We start from the raw sequence: 24,147 nt of genomic DNA on the forward strand, positions 1-24,147 counted from the left end.
TGGCAGGCATAATTCCAGCCTCTTGCCTTCTTGTAAAAGGGGTTGTCCCTGCCTTTTCTGCAGGGCCGGTAGCAGGCTGGTACAGAACACTCACGTAACTAAAAATATGTATTTGAGCACATTTCTGTTCCCATTGAGCTGCAGCAAAACCATGAAAAGACTAAGTAGGACACATTGATACGTGCCTTAATGTACAGGCCAGTGTTTTTCGATCTTGATGACTTTGAAAAAAATGGATTTTAACCTCCAGAATTCCTCATCCAACAAGCTGGATGGTGATTTCTGGGAACTGAAATCCACACGTCTTAAAGTTACTAAGGTTGAAAAACACTGCTCTACTCCAAGATAGGGGCCCTATGCTGAACAGCAGCCTTATTTGCCGTAGCACTGAATATGTCACTCCCTGAGCTTTCTGTGAAAAAAGCAGAGAATTTGAAGACTTGTGAAAAGGAAACTGTGACCTTAAACTGCAAGCTATAGCGGCCTGATTTTAAGTTGCAGCAAACCGTTTCTATGAATAGGCCAGGGCTAGGCAACCTCGGCTCTTTTATGACTCATGGACTTCAACTCTCAGGAATTCTGGGAGTTGAAGTCCATGAGTCATAAAAGAGCCGAGGTTGCCTACCCCTGGAATAGACTATCAAGGTTTTACTTTGTGTTGTTGTTTGAAATCCCACATTTTTTATGGTAGCTTTCATTTGTTGGTATATTTGACAAATCTAAATATATCGTCCTTCCATAGATAATTGTAGCAGCAGGGCCAAAGTATAGGATAAAAGGTGGGAGGTGTCTATTTTCTCCTTCCAAAAGTTACCTGCTTTTTATATTCCCTGGCCTGGTCCTTCTGCTTGGTATAGCTCAGGGGTAGGCAACCTCGGCTCTTTTATGACTCATGGACTTCAACTCCCAGAATTCCTGAGTCAGCCGAGGTTGCCTACCCATGGTATAGCTGCTTGGTAGTTTCAGCTGCCATCGCTTGTCCATTTGGGGGATGTTCTTGTCAAGTATCCTTCCCCTTCAACCCTAGCATGTAAGAAGGAAAAAAAATCACCACGGCCTTCAGCTTTACTTGCCAGTAGAAAGTAAAAAAGATGATGAAAGTGAAGTAAATTCTAATCTACAGGGTCCCCTCTTGATCCTTGTAGCTTTGAGGCATATGCTGGGGAAATCAGCTCCCTTCCTTTGGGAGTTGGATCAAAAGCACCCTCTATAATTCAAAATCAGCTTCATTAAAAATAGGAAAGAATAAAAAAATTCCCTTTTTTAATTTGAGCCGAGGTAGCCATCAGTAAATAAATGCATATATTTGCATAGGATGGTTGCTAAGACAAATATAATAAAGTTAAGATATAACAGTTATCCAAGACAAATATTTATTCTGTATGTCTAGCACACACATTCGATTCAAACCATGGTTTAATTATAAGTTGTTCCTGGCTAATCATGTTACCTATACCTTAGAGTTGAAGAATCCATTCAGCAAACAATTCCTTCCTTGGGCTTCCTTGATATCTTAAATCCTGTAAATTACAATCACAGTTGAGATCAATTTTAACATTCGTTTCATTTTTTTTCCTTCCCTTTTCCTGATGTGTTTGTGGCTAAAACAGATTTCCCCATTTCAGTTATTCCTGGATCACATTATCAGATGATCCCTGAGGATACCAGCTGTTCTTCCTTCCATTTCCCCGGATATCATTTTTCATCTTCCAGGGCTTGGATTTAAAAATGATTGAGATTTGGGGAGTGGAGGGGGGGGGTGTCCCTTCCTGTATACAGGTGGCAGAGCATACATTTTTCCCTCTGATAATGTAGATTCAAACCCAGAAGGTTTAATGTGGATTCCCTGACTCGGGTGCAACCATCAGTTTCATTGTTGCTGGGTGACAACACAGGGTGGTATGCTTTTTTTTTTAAAAAAAAGACAATTAAAATAAGACAACCACAATGAATAAAAGCAATAAAGTTTAAAAAAAGCAATAAAAGTCAACTATCAGAACAAAATGCTATTTTCATGTTTTCTTAGATGGCTGAAAAAAATATAAAATATTATCACTGAAGGAGATTTTAAGTGGGCTCTCCCTGGGAGGAGAATTCCACAAGAGATCAATGAGAGCCACCGGGTGGGGGGTGGGGGTGTTCTTTTTGAAGTCCACCCCAACTCTGATGAGTTCTGAAGAATACAAAGATATGTTTTAATGTCTCCCGACTGTGACTCTGGGTTTAAGAAATACAGGTGTTCAGAAGGGAAGCTACACGTATCGGTTAAATAAACAAAGATGAGAAGGAGGAGAAACATACATGAATCAGAATCCAGCCATATGAAAGCAATTCACAAACAAAGTCACATGTGTTTAGGCATTAAGTATCATTGTTCCAGTACTGCCTAATGGATCTCTCTCTGGCCTTCCTGTCTGCCTCTTAGCCTTATTTTTTTAAAAAAATCATCTTTAAAATTCCTTTCCCCCCCCCTCCCCCGGTATTGCAGGTGTGCCTCCACCCAGCATGTTCTGGTACAAGGATGCAGTACTACTCGGAATGGAGAAGCTTGCCCGCTTCAAGCTGCTTGCCAATGGGAGCCTGCAGATCACTGGCCTAATGCCAGATGACACAGGGATGTTCCAGTGTTTCGCCCGCAATGCTGCTGGCGAGGTGCAGTCTTCCACATACCTGGCCGTCACTAGTAAGTGTCAGCAAGTTTATTTCCCCTGACTTGCTTTGCTGATTTTGCTGCAGTACCTTCCACTAGTGGTGCTAATATAAGTGATTAGTAGTCAGACCCACGTGCACACCCAGCTCAGTAGTGTTGATGTATTCATAGAATAGCAATTGGATTTCTTGAGTTGGAAAGGACCTCAGAGGTCTTCTAGTCCAGCCCCCTGCTCAAGCAGGAGATCCTCTATTGCAGGAGGATGGCACCCATAAAGGGAATACAATGTAAGAAGTGTTATGTATGCAGGCACCAGCATAGCAACAGCCACCAGGGGGAGTTGGTCTGAACGGTTTCAGCGGGAAACCCAGTTTCGGCGGGAAACCTAGGGCCAACCCCATTGGCTGTCCGCTTACCTGGCTGGGTATTTAAGGAGGCCAGGTAACCCTTACTCCCCAGTTCGCTACCCCCCTCCAATAAAGAGCTGAACTTACACACCGGCTGGCGTCTCTTCCTTGCGTCGGACCCACTACACAATAAGAAGTGAACGTTGTTTTGATAAAGCAGTGTTAATCTACAAGGAAGGGCAAGATAAGATGTCTTTGGAGAGCAGGTGCTCCCTCTCTTTCCCTGAGAGATGATTTCTGCAGTGCAAAGCATAGCACGGTATCCATTATCAACCCTGAGCCAAAATGACCTTACGTGGGGTAAGGTCTTTTGAACGATTGTATTTCTGTTCAGTTATGGTACACTTTGGGGTGGGGTGTCAGGGAAATAAAATTCAATGTTGTGCTAAGAGTCTGGTAGTTCAAAACTCTTCCTACAAGCATTCTTCTCATTTCTCCCTCATTACAGGCATTGCGCCCAACATAACCAGAGGGCCCTTGGACAGCACGGTGATTGATGGAATGGCTGTGGTACTCAGCTGCGAGACCTCTGGAGCTCCCAGACCGGCTATCACCTGGCAGAAAGGTAATGGTGAATTGGGAAACTATTCATGCTTTGGAAAAGCAGGAGTCAGGCACGCAAGAAACCAGCACTGCAGAGTTCTGTATTTTTCCAGAAGGATTGAAGCATCCTTAGGTTGTTTTTTTTTAATGGTTTTGGAATTCGGTTTTTTTTCACATAATAGAAAGTCCCCTTTTTTCACTCCCTCTGAACTCCTTTGTGTGTCCTCAAATCTGTGAACATTTTCTGGAAATTTATTTTATATTTATTTATTAGATTATTATTATTTTTTGCTGCCTTTATTGCATTATAAATACCTCAAAGTGGCAAACATACATACCTAATACACCTTCATTCTCCTATTTTCCCCACAACAGCAATCCTGTGTGATGTGTTGGGCTGAGAGAGAGTGACCAAATTCACCCAGCCAGCTTTCATACCTAAGGCAGAACCAGAACTAACAATCTCCTGGTTTCTAGGCCAGCAGCTTTATGTATATCAAAGAGGATCTATTTCTGTGACAGATGCGAAGGGCACAACTGAACACCAGTCAAGCTGTTATGGGGAAAACCAGGTCGTTGAGGTTCAAATGGGCTGGAATAACCAATGGATCTGGTTTTTCTTAACAATTTCATAGCCTCACTGAACCTAAAACACCTCTTGTGTCTTTTAAAGTTACCGACTTCCATTTAGCACCTTTGATCAGCTACACCAGGGAATAATGTCTCCCGTATCTACAGCCAAATATTTAATCCTACTTGGAGCGTATTTTTAGATCAGAGAGTGTATTTCAGAAATTCTAGTCCTGCAATAAGATTCCTCTGGGATAAGAAGAAAATCAGAACGGAGAGCAAGGGTGATTACATTTCAAATCATAGGGAGAATTAGGGCTGAGCCACTAAAGAATTAGTAGCTATCTATGACCCCTGTTCCCATTCATTACCTACTGATGGGGTGGGATCAAGTGGGGAAGAAAGATTCAGTCTGGGAGTATTTGAGAAATAGAAATGAATAAATGATCAATAAGTAGTTTGAAAAAACAAAAGGAAGCAGGCAACCCATTGTTTCCAGATGTCTATGACGGTTCCAACCCACTTGACAAATTGTGTAATGGGTATGGGAATTATAGTCCAAAATACCTGAAGAGCATCAAGTTGTCCTTTCCTGCAAAGGAGAGGTTTCCTCTCCACCCAAAATCTATCTCTGTGCTGCCAGGCAATTCAACCTTTTCCTACCTTTATTATGCCTCCCTCAGTTGCACAGGAAAAGTTGATTCCCCTTAGCCTTTTCTTGCAAATCTTCACTCCAAGCTGTGTGACAAGCCAAGCTCATATTTTATGATATCTTCTAAAGCCAACATTTCCTCTCTTGGGCCCTTTGAATTCATAAATCATAGGTAGATTGAAGCTCATCTGCACATAGGAAGAAGTAACCTTTGACAAATCTGCCAGTCCTTTTCTCTGTGTCTGGCTATCTTACCAGGTTTACAGATCCCTAGGGCAGAGCGGAGATCAGAACTGGTGATTTGACAAAATCCATGGGCAGTCTCAACGAGGATCACCAGTGATCACGCAATAAAGTCTCCCTTTTCTCCTACAGGCGAGCGGATCCTGGCCAGCGGTTCAGTGCAGCTTCCTCGTTTTACTTTGCTCGAGTCAGGAAGCCTTCTCCTCAGCCCTGCCCGGATCTCGGATGCTGGCAGCTACACTTGTCTTGCTACTAACTCGCGTGGAGTTGATGAAGCCTCTGCAGAGCTTATTGTCTGGGGTAAAAGTCTCCCCTTTGCCCTCTTATTAGCTCCCCGTTTCTTTCTCTTGGGAACCCCATGCCTGTAATTTTGTTTTGTTTCTAATCTCCTGCAATCCTCAGGATTATACTTCCCCAAATTTTATGACAAACCACCTAGTGATGCCAGTCTTTATTTCCCAATTATTTTTATAGGAAACTAAGGAAGATTGAAATGATAATCCTCCCATTTAGGTTGAGTGCTTTTTAGTGCACTTTAAAGTTTAAAAAAAATCCCCTCCGTGAAGGCAGAAATGGAGGGCAGTGACCAAAAGACCTATTTTCCTTGATAATATTGAATAGCACTGCTTTGCTCACCACAGTTCTCAGCGGCCGGAGATAGGGGTGGGGAATGGGAGACCGACAGTATCCTGATATAGCAGAGTTTCCCACATTTGCCTTTATTTGTTCACTAAGCAATTGGTCCAGGAATGATGCAGAGATGTCATGTGTGGTTTGCCTCCCTGCCCAGTTTTTTAACGGCATATTAGTGCATTCCTATAAATGTAGCACGTCGTAAGGAATCAAATGATAAGTTTGATCCCACACTGTCATGTTATGGAAACTATCAGTGCAATTTTCCTGTTAATCTGTAACGCAGCAAAGCACAGATGTGCTACCATCTTAGGTTCGACTGCCCATGTGGGTTGTGAGTGTCTAATTGTTTTTGAGAGCATATCCATCACCTTTCAAAACCGGTTTTAACTCTGTCTAATAAAGCAATTGCCATTAGGTCTGCCACGCTCCTGATTGAGGTGGATTGGTTCCCCCTGCTGGCCCTAAATGGAACAATAAGCTCTGAGAATCTATTTTGTTTGTCTGTTTGATGGTTCTCGCCCTTCCTATATGAAATATGAATGTAATCTTGCTCACATGGTGAATTACCCTATAAAGCCCACCCTGTATTAACCATCCCCACATTCCCTTTTGTAGATCTAGCAGGCATTTTGAACTTCAGTTCTCCTCGGCTTCAGTCAGGATAATTGGCAAGGAATTGTGGGAGCCACAGTGCAAAATATCTGGGGCACTTGCTTATTCCTCCCCTCAGTGTATACGGGAGGCAAGTACAAAGCTCACATTCAGTGAAAAAGCCTCCTTTGTGATAGCACTTAAGTGATGGGAGTTTCAGCCCGGCTGGATTAAATAGCATGACTGATCAAGTCAGCTGCTTCATCAGGCAACTGACCTCCCTTCTCTGTGCTGATAGCACAGTTACCAAGGAGTCAGATAGAAAGTGGCCATTTTCATTGTCCTTCCAGTTGCCATTAAGGAGGCTGGGAAGCTGTCAGTGCCTAAAGAAGCCCTTTGCTTGCAAGATCGCTCTGAAACTATCTTTTTCAGTCGCTGAACAGAAAGAGATAACTCTCCCTTCTGTATTCTAAATATTGCTGACTGAAAGGAGATAGTTAACTCCATCTGGCCTCCCTTCCACTTTAGGTGTTTGCACAACACAGAGAAAACTCCTCATTTGGTCCAGGTGTTTTTATTATTTATTTATTCATTTCATTTCATTTCACTTCTGTGCCGCCCATTTCCCTCAGCTTGGTGTATTGTGTGAACAGGATCACCTTGTATGTAGGTGGATGGATGGACTGTTGTTGGAACCAAGGATCCAGTGTAATTGTAGCAAGAGGGGTATTTCCCTTGTTCTATCAATTTAAATTTAGAGCTTGGGTGTATGATATTTGTGTTAGTGGTTTCACCATAGCTTGGGTTGCACTAGACCAGATGATATATGTCAAGCAGTCCGGGGAGAGGAATAATAATAATAATAAACCTTTATTGTCAAAGTACAACATGTGTACATTGAGATTAGCTGAGCCTCCTCCCCCCCCCCCCCCGTGCAGCTAAAGATTGAATTAAGGCCCCTTTCGTTTTATGCATTCAAAAAACGGGGGGATATTTATTTGTTTAACCATTGCAATTATTTATTTATTTATTATGACATAACAGTTATCAAAGTGACAATAAAGTTATCATTATTATTATAACAGATCTGGTTTTGGGGCCTCCTGCTGCTAGTCTTACAAAAAGTATGCCTGTATCACCAGAACTTAGCATTCGAGGTGTTGAGTCCTGATTTGATATGGAACTATGTGTGTGTACCCCTATCCCATTTGGATTTGTGTTCAAACTGTGTCCATGTGTCTTCTGTCTATTTGTGTTGGCAGCCCGGACTCGTATCACCAACCCACCTCAGGATCAAAGTGTCATCAAAGGCACCAAGGCTTCAATGACCTGTGGAGTAACACATGACCCCAATGTGATAGTTCGGTAGGTAACGATTTCTCATTTGTGCTAACATGAAGGAAAAGTGAGAAAAGAAATGAGAGCCAAGTGGAAAAACTATCCATTTTTATAATACTAGCTGAGGATTCTAAAAAAAAAAAGCTGAATGTCCTTGTACTTTAAATTTCCAAATGTCTTTTAAAGAAAAAGAAATATTCAGCTTAGAAGCAATGCCAAAATCCTGTTTATACTCTCAGTGACTTCATGAGGAGCATATAAATTCCTGAGTAGGGGGTTTGCTTGGATTTCTCCTGCTAGGAAGGAATAGTTTATTGACCTCAGCTCATCTGGCCATTGCACCTTTCTTCATACAAATTAGTCCCTTTGAAAAGAGACACTCTGTAGCCATCTCTGCAATCTGGGAACAATCAGGACTCCATTTATCAACAATGCTTTTCTAAGATTGATCTTGGAGTCTTGCAGTATGACAAAGCAAGGCATCTTCTAGCCACATCTTTATGCTCTTTAAGAACATTTATTGAGAAACATAATGCAAAACACATACATGCAAATTCATAGACCTATATTGCCACCTGGTGCTTAGCTTAGTTTTGAGGCTGAGTCAAATTTATTTATTTATTTATTTTATTTAGTTGCATTTGTATACCGCCCTTTCCCTGAGGACTCAGGGCGGTTTACAGGGAATTAAAAAATCCAACATACAAAAGTTAAAACCATATTAAAAAATATTAAATTAACCCTGTACACAATTAAAACCCCAATTAAAAAATTTCTCCTCAGCCTGGGCCCGAGAGCTCAAAGAGCCAGGTCTTCAGGCCCCGGCGGAATGATCGGAGGTCGGGGGCAGTTCTCAGCTCCACCGGCAGCTGGTTCCAGAGGGCAGGCGCTCCCACTGAGAAGGCCCTATCCCTGGGTGTCACCCGCCGGCAATCTCTCACCGGCGGAACCCTGAGCAGACCCTCCCTGTGGGAGCGCACTGGGCGAAGGGCGTTTGATGCCGGCAGCAGGTGTTCCCTCAAATAACCCGGACCCAGGTTGTGTTGTGTTGCACTACTAAGTGAAAGCACATCATAGTATGCCTTTTCGGAAAGATCTCCTTTCCTTCTCTGTAGAGCAGGGGTGTCAAACTGCCGACCCGTGGGCTGGACGCGTCACCAGGAAACCGCGCCCACCCCATTGCTGGCAATGGGGAAAAAGCTCTGATACATTGCGCGACATCACACGTTTGACATGTCTGCTCTAGAGGGTGTTAGCCAGGCTGCTAAGTCTGCCTAAGTTCACACTTCATATTAAGTCAAAATATGGTTTTGTTTTAGCTTAACATGGTTAACCCAGTTCATATGGTTATAGCTTAGAGCAAAGTGTGAACATAACCAGTCGTCATTTATTCTCCAAACTGGGGTTAAACAAATATATAAACCCATTTGTCAACAGTATGTTACAATGTAGGAATACATATTAAGAGATAACTAACATGCATAAAAGGGACACGGTGGCTCAGTGGGTTAGGATGCTGAGCTTGTCGATCAGAAGGTCAGCAGTTTGGCGGGTTGAATCCCGAGCGCCGCGTAGCAGAGTGAGCGCCTGTTACTCGTCCCAGCGTCTGCCAACCTAGCAGTTCGAAAGCACGTAAAAAATGCAAGTAGAAAAATAGGGACCACTACGGTGTGAAGGTAAAAGCGTTCCGTGCGCCTTTGGCGTCTAGTCATGCCAGCCACATGACCACGGAGACGTCCTCGGACAAGCGCTGGCTCTTTGGCTTTGAAACGGAGATGAGCACTGGCCCCTAGAGTCGGAAACGACTAGCACGCATGTGCGGGGGAACCTTTACCTTTAACATGCATAAATATCCATGAGGGGAATTGTGTCACATACTAGTACACTAGTACTAGTGTACATACTAGTACTTGATGAGCAGTCCATCACCTGCAGAAGAAGCTGGAGTACTCTAGAAAATAGTTTAGACAAGAACTAAGATTAGAGGATTAGATCATTAGATCACTGCAATCAGATTTGAGAGGATGATCTGCTTCTAGTTCTTTGCAACCTGGCTTAGGATATCAGGAATCAATCAATCAAGGATTCCAATAGCAATCTGGACAGACTAGGAATAGTTGACAGGGGAGGAAGCTTTATCACCATGCCCGGTTTCTTTTTCCATAGGTACATGTGGGAGAAAGATGGCATAATTGTGAACACAGAGAACATGCCACGCATGCGTCTGGATAGCACAGGCACTTTGCACATTGCCCAGACCTGGTCAGGGGACATTGGCACCTATACATGTCATGTGATATCTGCTGGAGGCAACGACTCTCACAGTGCCCACTTGCGAGTCCGGTAAGGCCACCCTTCTTCAGCACAGTTATAGAATCTGAAATTCCAGGGCTGGACGTGTTCCCCCAAAAATCTTTGATGTAGCTACTGGAGAGACCACGCAAAAGTAGCCTAATTATAGCATGATTGAGGGAGAGAACTATTCTATATGACATTGGGAGGGATCAAATTAAAATGTATTTTAACTATATGTAAACGTAAATGAAATCATACTGTTTTTGGAATGTGGGCTAGGCATACTACTCAGAAGCCAAGTCCAGCTATCAGATAATGAAGGTGGTGCATTCCTGTTCTAGAAATGAGGAACCAACACATTCTGATGCACAGATGAACCAGAAATTGGCTAAAGTATGGGTGAGGCTGCCGGAAGAGATGATCAAAAACATTCCAGTGCTATGCATTCATATTTTCCTTTATATCTTGCAAGAATACCATAGCTATAAGTCAAGTGGCGTGCTCTTTTGGCCTCTTGAAATCACCATAATGTTTACTTCCTTATGAGCTGTTCTGCAGCTCCTAGTTAGACTCTGATTTCTCTCACCATGAAATGATACGCAGCCAGAGGTCTTCCACAATGTTAGTTCAGCAGCCTAGAAGTAATTATAATGTGGTACGATTGCTGTCGACATTTGCACACATAGTAGTATGCAGCACGGCCACATGTGTGTTCCTTGCCAAATCATAATCTACATTATTTATAGTCTAATCATACTCTGTATTATTCATAAGCATGTCTGCAGCATTTACAGCACACTGCATTGAAGCAACTTTCACACTGCAAACCTGAATGTCAATAACGTTTTATTCATTGAATAAGCATAAGGCATTCCTATTTTGAAATCTTGATAATTGCTCCACAGAAATGACACAACACTGTTGACTGGTAAAATCAAGGGCTGTAAATATCCCTTGGGAGACTTTGTGCTCCCTGCTATTTCTCCACAAATCTCTGACCCACTGAATTAACACTGTTATTAATTTGCTCCATTATAAACACCAACAGCGAGTCTAACCTTGTAATGCATGGTGGCTTGGAAGCCTCTTTCTACATAGCCTTTCCTTCCTAATGAATGCCCTCTACTTTCATGGCTCTTTCTTACGGCAGCTTCTAAAATATGTTCTTCTATCATTATCTTCATCAGGCAGCTCCCACATGCACCAGAAAACCCCGTTGCCAGGCTAAGTACTGTAGAGAAACGGGCCATCAATCTGACATGGACCAAGCCCTTTGACGGAAACAGCCCATTGCTACGTTACATCCTTGAGGTCTCCGAAAATAGTAAGGCACCATCTTCCTACCATACATTTGCCAGGTACAACTTGCCCATGTTCTTCTGGCAGAACTGGAGGACCCCTTCTCAAAAGTGATGGGGGGAAAAATCCTGGGTGGGACTGTGACAAAATGGGTGTTTGGGAGTCCTAATTTTCTGGAGGACCTCTTGCATATAGTAAAAGCTTTTGGTAGCAATTTGTGGCTTGTTCTTTTAAGTGTTATATGTCTCAAGAATCCATCATAGTTTAAAAAATAACTTCTTATGCCCATTGCTGCTTACAGGACTACTCTGTATTGAACAGGCTGATTTCCTTTACCCTTGGCAAAACCCTGAGGTGGTTATTTCTTGTCTGATCAAATTGTCATAACTTCTTCGCATTGCAGTGATCTTTAGAATGCAGCCAGGAGCAGAACTGGATCCTGGCTTTTAAAGAATGGGATACTGTGTAAGATTGAACCAGGCTTGGAATTTTCTCTGCAAGTACTGGATTATTGTGGAGAAAATTTGGTCCATGGGAACACTACCTAAAAGAATCTGCAGATGGACTATATAAGAACCATTTTTCTTTTAAAGATGGGCATTGTATTACCATAATTCTTCCTAAATAACTTTCCATAGGATTATACCTTCTCTCTCTCTCTCTCTCTCTCTCTCTCTCTCTCTCTCTCTCTCTCTCTCTCTCTCTCTCTCTCTCTCTCTCTCTCTCTCTCTCCTCTCTCTCTCTCTCTCTCTCCCTCCCTCCCTCCCTCTCTCTCTCTCTCCCTCCCTCCCTCTTTCTCTCTTTTTCTTTTTCCCTCTCCAGATGCTCCCTGGACAGTTCTTATGGCCAGTGTGGATCCTGAAGTAAATTCAGTGCTGGTGAGAGGATTAGTTCCTGCCCGCTCATACCAGTTCCGTCTTTGTGCTGTTAATGATGTGGGCAAAGGCCAGTTCAGCAAGGACACTGAGAGGTGAGATGCCCATATCTGACATGGGCAGCTGCAGATGTAATCGCTGGCAAAAGTAGAAGGGCTGATATGATTTTTAAAAATGTAAATGTTTTCATGTACCTCTACTAACTTCCATTTTGTAAGAGAAGAAGCCAAATATAATATATGTGGGTGAGCATTGCCCTAGCTCACACTTATGTATACTTGTGATTACACCAGGGAAACATATCATTAACTAATGTTTAAAGGGGAGCATGGTCACGTGACATGGCAAGACAGCAAGACTTGGATTATTATCAAAAGTATGTCCCAATGTTGTATGGTACAGACACAGAGCTTAGCAAAACCAGATAACTTCTCCCTTTACATCAAGATGGAGTTAAAGAGTGTTTATGTAAGCAAATGACTGCACCATTTAGTACAGCATGCATGCACAGGACAGTATTTTGATATGGCTGAGATTGGCTTGGCTTCATATGGACTAAATGTTAAGTATTAAGGTGTGTGTGTTAAACCAAACTCTGAGCCAGCTTTGAAACATGTCTCCTACATTTTGTCTCCTTCCATAGATTGTCCCTTCCAGAAGAACCCCCCACAGCACCCCCACAAAATGTCATTGCCAGTGGTCGCACAAACCAATCTATCATGATCCAATGGCAGCCACCACCTGAAAACCACCAGAATGGCATTCTCAAGGGATACATCATTAGGTAGGTAGATATTAACATATGGATGGCTAGGTTATCGGGACATAAATCCTTAGAAGCCTTTCTAATCCTTTACTGCAAAATTGGAGATGCAGTGGCAGCCTACTGGGCTTAATTGTTCCTACTGATGATCTTATTGATTCAGCTATGATCCCGTTGTCCTTTTTCCAGATTTTGCCTTGCTGGTCTGCCAGTTGGCTACCAGTTCAGGAACATTACAAATGCTGACGTCAACAATCTACTGCTTGAGGACCTAATCATTTGGACTAACTATGAAATTGAAGTGGCTGCCTACAACAGTGCTGGATTGGGTGTCTACAGTGCCAGAGTCACAGAATGGACTCTCCAGGGTGGTATGTTATGATACAAAGTCATACGAGGAAAGAGGAAGCCCTACTTTTGTTGGCGAAATGATCAATTCTTGCCCATTCATACCAGTTCCATTTTCTTCCGTTGTAGCTCCCAAAGCCATGAAACATTGAAAAACAGTTGTAGTAGGCTTAAAAAGGCAGGAACGTACCATGCTGAAGATTCAGTATTCCCTAGGCCAGGGGTGGGCAACCTCAGCTCTTTTATGACTCATGGACTTCAACTCCCAGAATTCCTGAGTCAGCTCAGGAATTCTGGGAGTTGAAGTCCATGAGTCATAAAAGAGCCGAGGTTGCCTACCCCTGCCCTAGGCACTAGACAACTCCCTTTAAATCTCAGTCACATTTTGCTCTTATAGCCTTGATTCCAAGCATAAAACTGATGAACATAAATGGGAGGTTGGGGTGCACCGTATAGATAATGCTGAGATGCTTTCATTCAATTTTTCTTCAATTTCTTTACAGTTCCCACTGTGTCTCCGGGTAATGTACAGGCTGAGGCCACCAATTCTACTACCATTCGTTTCACCTGGAACCCTCCTAGCCCCCAGTTTGTTAACGGCATCAACCAGGGCTACAAGGTAAGAGGCAGTTCAAGAAGGGAGAGAAAGCCATTTACTTCTAAGGCATTTAGAGCTATAGTCAACAGCTGTGATAAGTTACTTTCTCTCTGGACGTCCACCATATGCACTGGGACTCTGGGTAGAAATTCTGGAAATTGCAATCCCAACACATCTGTAGTGCGAGCTTGGGGAAGGCTGGTTGTAACCCCAAAAATGCTCCTGGTTCCTTATGAGATTGGACAGATGTTGAAAATTTCAGAATGAGCATTTGTGTGGCAGTTAACGGAGGCATAAACTATAGTTTTGAGATGAATTGACTGGATAGTTATTTTTGTTCCAGGAAGTCTAAGTGAAATAGAATTAAGATAAGATAGTTCAGACGTCTGCATCAGAGCTGCCATTCTGCCTCTTTCCCCCAAGTGCTAAGAGGATCCATAGTCATCATTCTTTCATTACCTGAAAGCTATATAACCTATTGTCTTCCATCAAGAAGGGCTGGGCATTCCTGCTGTTTTCTGCTTGTACTTCTTGATGGGAGTCTTTTCATTAACAGTTTTAGCAGCCTTAATCATGGCACAGAGTTGTCCCTGGGTCAACCAGTGATCATTGTCTTATCTGTAAATTTCATCTAATGGGATCTTTCTATCCTACTTAATCAGTGTAATTTACAAATGGTACAAAATCTGACCCTCCTCCTCCTTGAACAGTCATAGGTGAATTATTAACAATAAGCAGATCCGACTTTCCCCCACCCACCAAGCGACCACTAAGTAGTCTCATTTTATGATTTATTTTAAGACTTAAGTAAGACTAGCAAAATACATCTTTGCTTCTGGTTGGTTTTTTTCCCTATCATCCCAGAGCTACCAGTAACTATAAAAGATCATTTTAATTATGTGATTCCTCCTTAGCAGTGTTAAATGGGGATCTCTTGTAAGAACTAACCATTTTCAAGGCTGCTACTTTACTGTGTATATTATAGGGAGCTAGTGCACCCATGTGCTCCAAAATGAAATGGCAACTTGGATTTCAAAATGAAAGTTTTTTGACACTGCTTTTTTTTTGAGGAAATTTCTTGTCTAAGGTAATAGAGAGAATAGCCAGTAGAAAGAATACAATTAATGATACTTAAACTCTCAGTGCATACAAATCTGGAGAATCCTCTTAGTTTACAGTTATTTGATAATCAGCTCCTTTAAAATAAGACCTTTCTTATTTCTCCTTTAATTAAAAATCTGTTTTCATGGCTTCAAGCTTATCTGTTAAAATATATTTACAAAAAGATAATACTTGTATGGAAGACTTGACTTGTGTGCTTAATTCTGAATTGTAATTAATTCAGATTTGCATTAATTAAATTGAATTTAAATAATTAAAACTTGCTTCTTAATCTACTTCAGAGGAGTTTGAAAATTTAATTGCTGCCAAATGAGATAACCAACCTTAAGAAGGATACTTAACATACTTATTAAATGCCACTTAGTATTTTTGATTAGTATTTTGGAGGCCTAATTAGTATCTAATTAACTTGCTATAGGCTATCTTGCACTCTGCCAATTAAGCACCCAAACATTCTTGCATGTAATGCCATCACAAAGTAGTTGATTATGCATTGTTGCAGCATCAGTTAATCGGACTTATTTTGGAAGGATAAAAACACACATTAAAACTAAACTAATTTTTCCATAATTGTTATTTAAGCAACTTTCAATAAAAATTATCTTTCTGAGACTGTCTTTCCAACCATTCTCCAGCTTTTTAAAAAAGCTGTTTCTGTTTGAAAGGTATCTTCTTTTATGCCTATTTTATGGACAAACTAACTGCTTTTCTTTTAAGAAAAATTATTTTCTTCCAAGCTGCATATCCAAGAAGAGAACACTCTGGTTTCTTTTGTCACTTGTGTTGCTCTTCCGAACAATAAAATAAGGATTGATGAACTCCAATAAGCAATAATCTGAAATTCAGTTACTCCTGGAATGTGGACCCAGCAGCTTTTCAGACATCCCACAGAAGAGTGGCAGAGTTCCAGTGTTAAGAGGGGAAGTTATGCTCCATTCCCCACTCAACTCCCATGAGCTTTCAATGTCAGTGCATATCAATGAAGCTCCTTCCTAAGAAAGGTGTAGGAAGTTGGAGGAAGAGAATAAGTGTAGGTAAGCTTGTGTGAATCCAGCAGTTTCCCAAATTCTCTAGGTCTTGAACACACCTCATAGACTTGCATTTTTTCCCCTTCCTCAGAGTTTATGTAACATTTTTCTCCCACAATAAGGAACTAAAGAGTCATACAAATCCCTCTTTCACCCTGCCAAATTTATATCAACAGGGATTCAGATTCTTCAGCCATTATCCTTCTCCGAGGGTTGTCATAGTACCCATTGTGTTAAAGGAAATTGTACAGTAGTCAGTCTGCATTTAAAAAAAACTAAATTTAAAGCTCGTGGTTTGATATAATTACTGTCCAGCTTCTACTAATATTCCATTCTGAATAAATACACTATAGCTGCTTAATTCCTGGATGGTACCGTTAATTCAGGGTTTATTTTTCCCTTTCTGGATTTCAGCCCTTTTTTTCTCTCTCTTTGGCCCTGATGGAGACCTGATATTCTCTCTGGACCACATTTTTCCATGGCCTTTGATTAGGGAATACCTTTTCCTCTTTACCCCTTCTGAGCTGATTAAAAAGCAAACAGTACAATAGGTACTACTTTTCCTGTTATCTAGCTAGAAGGGGAAGGTGGCAGAACTCTTGACAATTTCATCTGGTTAAAAAAAAAACATCCATATATAAGGCGCTTTACGATTTCAGTGTCTTGGAGATGTCTAAGAGAGAAATCCCACAAGCATTCAGCTTATTGCCCAATTCTCTGTCCGTTCAGCACATTTCTTGCTACAGAGCAAGAATCGGCAGTCTTTAATCCCAATGAATTTCTTCCCACATGACTTTGAAGAGACTTAGACTAGAGGAAGTTAAAAAGAAAAGATCACAGAAACAGAAAGACATAGAAGAGGATTGTTAAAATCCCATGGGGATCTCAAGCAACATTTTGACTCATAGTGCAGTAGGGATTGAGGCCAGAATCATTAAATTATGTAAATCTAGATCCTAGCAAAGTTTAACAGATGGACATATAGGTCAGCAGTCACATCCCACCTAGCTTAGAAAGCTTATATTGGTAATGTTAAGAATGAGATGGTAAACTGGGATTTTACTTCGAGAACTTTATATCCATCTGACTGTTATCCAAGGACTTAAACCCTTGTACTCCAGAGTGCTCCAGAGATGAATATTAACTTCTAACTAGAACAGAATGAGATCCCAGATAATAACCAATTACGATCAAGGGATCACATTTTTCTCTAGGTTTTGTTTAGTATTTCTCAGCCTCTGAGAGCTACAGGGGAATGGCCAAGATCTAGTGATATTAACGAAGGGATTGGGCTGCAATATTCAGTTGTCATTCTTGGTGATCTGTTATGATCATTTGGGAAAGTCTGGGAGAGATTTCCATTCCATAAAAGTGTTGTGGATAAGCATACTACAGAGCTACAGAAATGTTTTCTTTGCTGCTGCTGCTGCTGCTACTAAATAAAAATTTAGCAACTAAAAGCTAGGATTAGTTGCCTTATGTTGGCGGCATGATCTTAAGGGGTTTGAGAGCTGTGAAAATGACCAGATCAATTTCTGAGCAATACATGTAGGTATTTTTCCTCTATACATATACTTCAGTATTCTTCAACCTTTCAGTCACCATCCCAGGAAGACATTTCCTAACAGAAACTATATTAGTTAGATCTCATGTTGGCAGAGGAAAGGCAAAGAAAAATACCATATGGTGTTTTACTAATGATGTCAATCATCCATGCCACAATCAACCAATGCAACATGCATCATGGTGCATTGCCTGTCAGTTTTTCACAGTAGCGCTGTTTGTCTAGCTCAGACATGTCAAATTGTGATGTCACGTGACGTCACGCAACGTATCAGGATGGTTTTGCCATTGCCAGCAGTGGGGTGGGCGTGGCTTCCAGATACGCGTCCGGCCCACGGGCTGGCAGTTTGACACCCCTGGTAGCTGCTCTTCAGGCCAGTCTACAAAATGGGTCATCTCTAATAGGCAAGAGAAAGAATCCTATCTGAGAATTTTGAGACCATTCAGCCAGTCTAGTATACTTTTGAAGGTCAGAAGAGAAAGTTGACTAGTGTTTTAACCATCTGCTCACAAAATCTTAATAAGAAGCATGAGGAAATGTGGAAGCTTTATTGAGGATCTTTCAGCTCTATGAGGTAAATCAGTTTAAGAAAGTACAGTAATACCATTTAGGTCAGGACTATTTTTATTGCAACAACTCCAATAAAAGAATCTTGCAACTCTGGATGTGACTTCTCCTTCTTCCCTTTACCTTTACCTCTTGTCTGAGACATATACTCAAATTAATTTCTTGGCTCGGGTTCAAGTCCACTTATCTGAAACTGCCAGAGTAGTAATTCTGGGTTGTATAAACAGAGGCACAGAATCAAGATCACATGAAGTATTAGTACCGCTTTATTAAATCCTAGGAAGACTACACCTGGAATACTACAGCCAATTTTGGTCAGCATATTACAAAAAAGATAGTGAGAGTTTGGAAAAAATTCAAAGAAGAGCAACTAAGCTGATCAAAGGTCTGGAGACTAAAACATATGAAGAACAGTTGCAGGACTTAGGTTTGGCTAGTCTAAAGAAAAGAAGAAATAGGCGAGACATGATAGCTGTGTTCCAGTATCTGAGGGGCTGCCACAAGGCAGAGGGGGTCATATTATTCTCCAAAGCACCAGAAGGCAGCACAAGAAACAATGGTTGGAAACTGATCAAAGAGAGAAGCAACCTGGAATTAAGGAGAAACTTCCTGACAGTTAAGACAATTAACAAGTGGAAGAGTTTGCCTCCAGAAATCGTGGGCGCTCCATCACTGGAGATTTTTAAGAAGAGGCTAGACAGTTAGTTGTCTGAGATGGTATAGGTTCTCCTACTTGAGCAGGGGGCTGGACTAGAAGACCTCCAAGGTCCTATTCTATTCTATTCTATTCTATTCTATTCTATTCTATTCTATTCTATTCTATTCTTCCTCTTGTACTTTAAAGCCATTCTTTATGACTTCTACAGGATCTGACGGTGTAAACATATCTAAGATAGTTATGGAAATATTTGATTACTGTACATTTCCCATAAACTGAATTTGCTCTCTTAGGGCTGAATTGTCACATGCTTTTTCCACTGTAATTCTGCTGCAGCATGGACCTTTCTTCATCCTTCAAAACTGTACCATCCTTGATATCTGAATGCTCCTGCTGCTCCCACAGTGTTCCTCTTATTATATTTCCAAAACAAAGTTAATAAATTGTCGCTCTCATATGAAGACTCTGTCCGTGCGTATGTGTGCTTGTGTGTTATTGCTGTTGAGGTAATAGCAGGCACAGCACAGGAGATGTGTGGGCAAAGAGCCACGCTTGAGTAGAGTTTAATAGGGGAGAAAGGTTAAGAGTCTGAGAGGAGAAAAATTAGCCTCAGTAGTTCCTAATATTTATATGTTTCAGCTCCTTGGTTTTACATCTCTTCCATTTTCTCCATTGTTTTGTCTGTCTTACTTGTGTCCAATTCATTATGTTACTCCTTAAAAAAAAAACTCCTTTTTCACACTTAAAAACAGAACACACTTCTCTTTTTTCTTATTATTGTTTTACAAAACAGTAATAAGGACTTTCTGGGAAGGTGATGCATTATTCTTCTCTGGACTAATGCATGCACTTGCACTCTCACACTTACACATGTACCCGAGAACAGAGGCATCAGTTTCTGCTGCTGCTATAGGGGTACAGCATGGAGGTAAAGGAAGGTGCATCATAGGAATCAAACCAGAGAAGCTGAACGTTCAGTGTTTAGCAGGGGGAAGAGGTAGCTAGGTTGAAGTGGAGTGCAAGGTAGGTAGGAATCACCTGCATAGAAATAGCCACCTGATGTAATAACTTTTAGAATAGTGTTTCAGCCTTGGTGGCTTTCAGGTGAGTAAACTTCAACTGCCAGAATTCCCCAGCCAGCAATTTGAGGAGTTGAAGTTCACACATGTTAAACCACACAGTTCTAGAATGTTGCAGTTCCCACTTGGGCTAAAAAAAAAATAAATAGAAGGAAATATATTTTGGGGGATTGCCAGAAAAGCTCTAGTCTCCCTGGCGCTGAAGCAGAAATGGCCATGCAAACATAGAGCTCAGCAGTCAGATGTGAAGAGGAGAGTCTGCAATTGGAGAACTGGAGCCCTAATGGCGCCATTAGACTCTTCCACCATATGAATTAGATATTCACAGACAAGATTGCATTGAATTTCTTGCCTGATCAGTTTGATTCTGTCAGCTCTATGAGGCAGCCCAAATCAGGAAATCAATACCACAAGAAGACTAGAAGTGTATTTTATAGGGATAGGCTATAAAATGTAAAAATATATAAAATATAAGTATTTTATATTTTATATATAAAATATATGAAAGTATACTTTATAAAGTATACTTTATAAAGTATACTTTATAGGGACGCGGTGGCTCAGTGGGTTAGGACGCTGAGCTTGTCGATCAGAAGGTCGGCAGTTTGGCGGGTCGAATCCCGAGTGCCGTGTAACAGAGTGAGCGCCTGTTACTCGTCCCAGCTTCTGCCAACCTAGCAGTTCGAAAGCACGTTAAAAATGCAAGTAGAAAAATAGGGACCGCTACGGTGGGAAGGTAAGAGCGTTCTGTGAGCCTTTGGCATCTAGTCATGCCGGCCACATGACCACGGAGACGTCCTTGGACAAGCGCTGGCTCTTCGGCTTTGAAACAGAGATGAGAACCGGCCCCTAGAGTCGGAAACAACTAGCACGCATGTGCCGGGGAACCTTTACCTTTTTATACTTTATAAGGGTAGGCTATAGAATCTTGCAAGTCTAGTTGTGTCTTGTCTTCTTTCCTTCTTATATCTTGGTGTGTCTGGGAGAAGCCAAGTCTCTTCCTAACTCCTTTCCTAGGGCTTAAGGAAAGCTTCTACCTTTGTAAAGGCTTCTGAATATTCTCTTCAGGGCCATTCAAGGTTCTGTAAAGCCTGAGCAGTGGTCTGGTATCAAGGTGGTAGTTTTTTGGCAAGGATACGCCCTAAAAATGATTAGCCTTTCACCTCAGAGCAGGGAGAGTGTGTGGATGAGGCCTATATCCCAGAGCAGTTACACACACAAAGCAGGCAACTTCAAGATTTTAGTTATTCCAAGATTTTAGGATCTGCTGTATTGTTGGCTCAAGACAACAAAAATGCCGTCAACTTATGGAAACTAACAGCGATTGCATGGACAGTTAATTAAAAGCATATGTAATAAGACTGTTTAGATTAATGCATTAGCACTTATATCTGAAGCTGCAGTGACAAAACAGCAAACTGGATTATTTGAAGAATAAATTATCTCTTTCCAACTTTATTTCCCCCTTTTCTGTAATTTTTTGGTCTCTTTTATCCCTGAATTTGGGCATAGACAACAAATGAGTGAGATTCAGTGACAGTTTTATTTGTGCATTTGTTGTAAAAGCTGGTTGCAGGGGACAGTTTAAAGACAAAGAGTATGATTCTTTGTCTTTTTTTAAAAAAAACACACAAATTATTCTTCATAACAAAGATTCTGTGTACATGTAGCAAGTCTATATTCCATTTAAGTGTGCAAGGAAGATAAGCCAGAAAAAATATTTACTTTTATTTTATTTTATTTGCTACATTGATATGCCTCCCATCTCACTGTCAAGCAGCTCTGAGCAGATTACAATCCCATAAATAACAGTAGAACAATTACAAGTTTAGAACATTAAAAGGTCATTGAAAGTTAAAACTTTCATTGAAAGTTAAAACATAAATTGACCATTGTATCCAATATTTTTTTATTTTATTTTATTTTTTATTACATTTATATCCCGCCCTTCTCCGAAGACTCAGGGCGGCTTACAAGCTTAGCAGTAGCCTTCATTCTCTGTATATGCCTGCTTGTTAGGGCTTTCACACACACCCCAAGCGGCATTATTACAAAGTCAGCTTATTGCCCCCAACAATCTGGGTCTAATCTACTCAATCTAGAAGAGGGGGGGAAAACAAAACCCAAATTTGCAAAGTATAGGTAGTCCTCAACTGACGATCCCAACTGAGCCCAGAATTTTCACTGCTAAGTGAGGCAGTTGTTAAGTGACTTTTGCTCCATTCTACAACCTTTCTTCCCACATTGTTAAGTGAATCGCTGAAGTTGTTAAGTTAGTTTACATGCTTGCTAAGTGAATCTGGGTTCCCCATTGACTTTGCTTGTCAGAAGATCTTAAAAGGTGATCACGTGACCCCGGGACACTGTAGCTGCCAAAAATATGCCCAGCATCCGAATTTTGATCACATGACTGCGTGGGGATGCTGCAGCAGTCATAAGTGTGAAAAATAGTCCTAAGTCACTTTTTTCAGTGCCTTTGTAACTTTGCATGGTCACTGAACAAATGTTTGTAAGTCAAGGATAACCTATACTAGTTGTGATCTATAAAGCCCTTAATGTATTTTTTTGCATATGGATACCTCCTCCAAACACCTTTGACTTGCCTATTAGATCTATCAGGGAGAAGCTATTGCAAATCCATACTTCCAGGACCTTTGGAAGGCTGAGGCTGTTTTTCTGCTACACAGTGCCACACTGTGTATCAACATCCCTTTAGAGTCAGATTAGCTTCCCCCTTTTTTTTAAAAAAAAAAGTTCTTAAAGGCCAGGCTATCTTTGAATGCCCTCATCTGAGGTGATATGACATTGCCATTTGTTTATTTTCTAATTGGGATGCAGTGCAAAGAAGTTACATAGATAAAAGATGGATAGATAGATAGACAGACAGACAGACAGAGAAAACCAGTGAAGGTTGACAGAACCTACCTCTGTAGCAAACCTTCCTGTATCACCTTTACTAAGTATATCACTTTATAAGAACAACTTATATGGTGGGCTATTTGGGTAGAAAATAAAGTAATATCCCCGCATAAGATCTCAAATTTGTTTAAACCTGAGAAAGAAAGAAATGTTCCAATTCTACTCTTTTGTTTTGTTTTGTTTTCAGTTAATTACATAGCGCTGTTTGCCATTCCTAAATAAACTTTCTTTCCGATTTAATTTTTTTCACTGGCGGGTTTAATGACATTTCCTGCATTCGTGCAATGTATTTACCTAGATTAATCAGATCAAAACATGATTTTGTTCATTTTCTCTCAGCTGATTGCCTGGGAACCGGTACAAGAAGAAGATGTGACTATGGTGACAGTACGGCCTAACTTCCAAGACAATATCCATGTTGGTTATATCTCAGGTCTCAAGAAATTCACAGAATATTTCACTTCAGTCCTGTGTTTCACTACTCCAGGCGATGGACCTCGCAGCCCACCACAGCTGGTGCGCACCCATGAGGACGGTACGGCCTTTCCCTTTGGAGCTGGGCAAGGCCCAGTTCTTGGATTCCTGTATGTGCATTATCTATGGGCCCACACTCTCCTTACCCACTAGGCAGCAGGTGTTAAAAACCTTCTTCCATTGCAGAAATCTGTTATTGCCTCAGTTGCCGGGTCTAGCTTTTCGTTGCTAAAATGGCAATATTTTTCTGAAGGCCCTGATGCTCACTGCCATTAATTTTTCATCCATTCCCAAAGAGGTTTAATGTATTCCACTGGAAAGTCAGGGACAATACCTTACCCTTTTGAAGAATTAACAGAATGGTTGTTCTGTTGTAATTTTCTGGCTGAGGGATTCTTTGTTTGACTAGTTCCCGGTCCAGTGGGACATCTCAGCTTCAATGAGATCTTAGACACATCTTTGAAGGTCAGCTGGCAAGAGCCCTTGGAAAAGAATGGCATCTTAACAGGTAAGTAGACAGACTCATCCTTGAGGATTGATTGATTGGTTTAATTCATATGCCGTACATCTCACTGACCCGAGTAACTCTAGGCAGCTTACAGTAGACCAAAAGCATAGGTTTAAAACATTAAAAGCATTAAGTTAAGATTAGCAAAAATTAAGTAAAAGGTTAAAATCAAGATCACAGATGGCACAGGAGTGGACTTTCTATCTCCATCAATCAACCACATCCAGTATAGCACATCTCTATAATTATGTTTTGGTAAACCTCTGCTCAGGTGATTAGTATATCTTGCAGGAATAGGTTATCGTTAGCAAAAGATAATGAACTAGTTAGAAAGGTTACACTGGAAACTATACAGAGTTCAGCTCTGGGCCCTCCACATACAGTTTTTATGTCAATTCAGAATTGGCAACCATCTGTCCC

General features: G+C 41.1%; 1 protein-coding gene across 1 annotated transcript in view; it reads left to right on the forward strand.

Annotated features, from left to right (window-relative positions):
• The window catches only part of SDK2 (sidekick cell adhesion molecule 2), a gene marked incomplete at both ends in the record, with an annotated part of 427,058 nt that overhangs the window by 343,469 nt on the left and 59,442 nt on the right, over positions 1-24,147 (forward strand). The window contains 12 exons of the mRNA XM_083351383.1: positions 2,489-2,683; positions 3,506-3,622; positions 5,198-5,365; positions 7,555-7,657; positions 9,797-9,973; positions 11,113-11,249; positions 12,047-12,194; positions 12,743-12,883; positions 13,052-13,233; positions 13,714-13,829; positions 23,085-23,280; positions 23,629-23,727. Of these exons, the coding sequence (XP_083207509.1) occupies positions 2,489-2,683; positions 3,506-3,622; positions 5,198-5,365; positions 7,555-7,657; positions 9,797-9,973; positions 11,113-11,249; positions 12,047-12,194; positions 12,743-12,883; positions 13,052-13,233; positions 13,714-13,829; positions 23,085-23,280; positions 23,629-23,727 (1,779 nt within the window). The remainder of the gene's footprint in view (positions 1-2,488; positions 2,684-3,505; positions 3,623-5,197; positions 5,366-7,554; positions 7,658-9,796; positions 9,974-11,112; positions 11,250-12,046; positions 12,195-12,742; positions 12,884-13,051; positions 13,234-13,713; positions 13,830-23,084; positions 23,281-23,628; positions 23,728-24,147) is intronic.

This window comes from Vipera ursinii, assembly GCF_947247035.1.
Source record: "Vipera ursinii genome assembly, chromosome: 2".
Classification (NCBI taxonomy): domain Eukaryota; kingdom Metazoa; phylum Chordata; class Lepidosauria; order Squamata; family Viperidae; genus Vipera; species Vipera ursinii.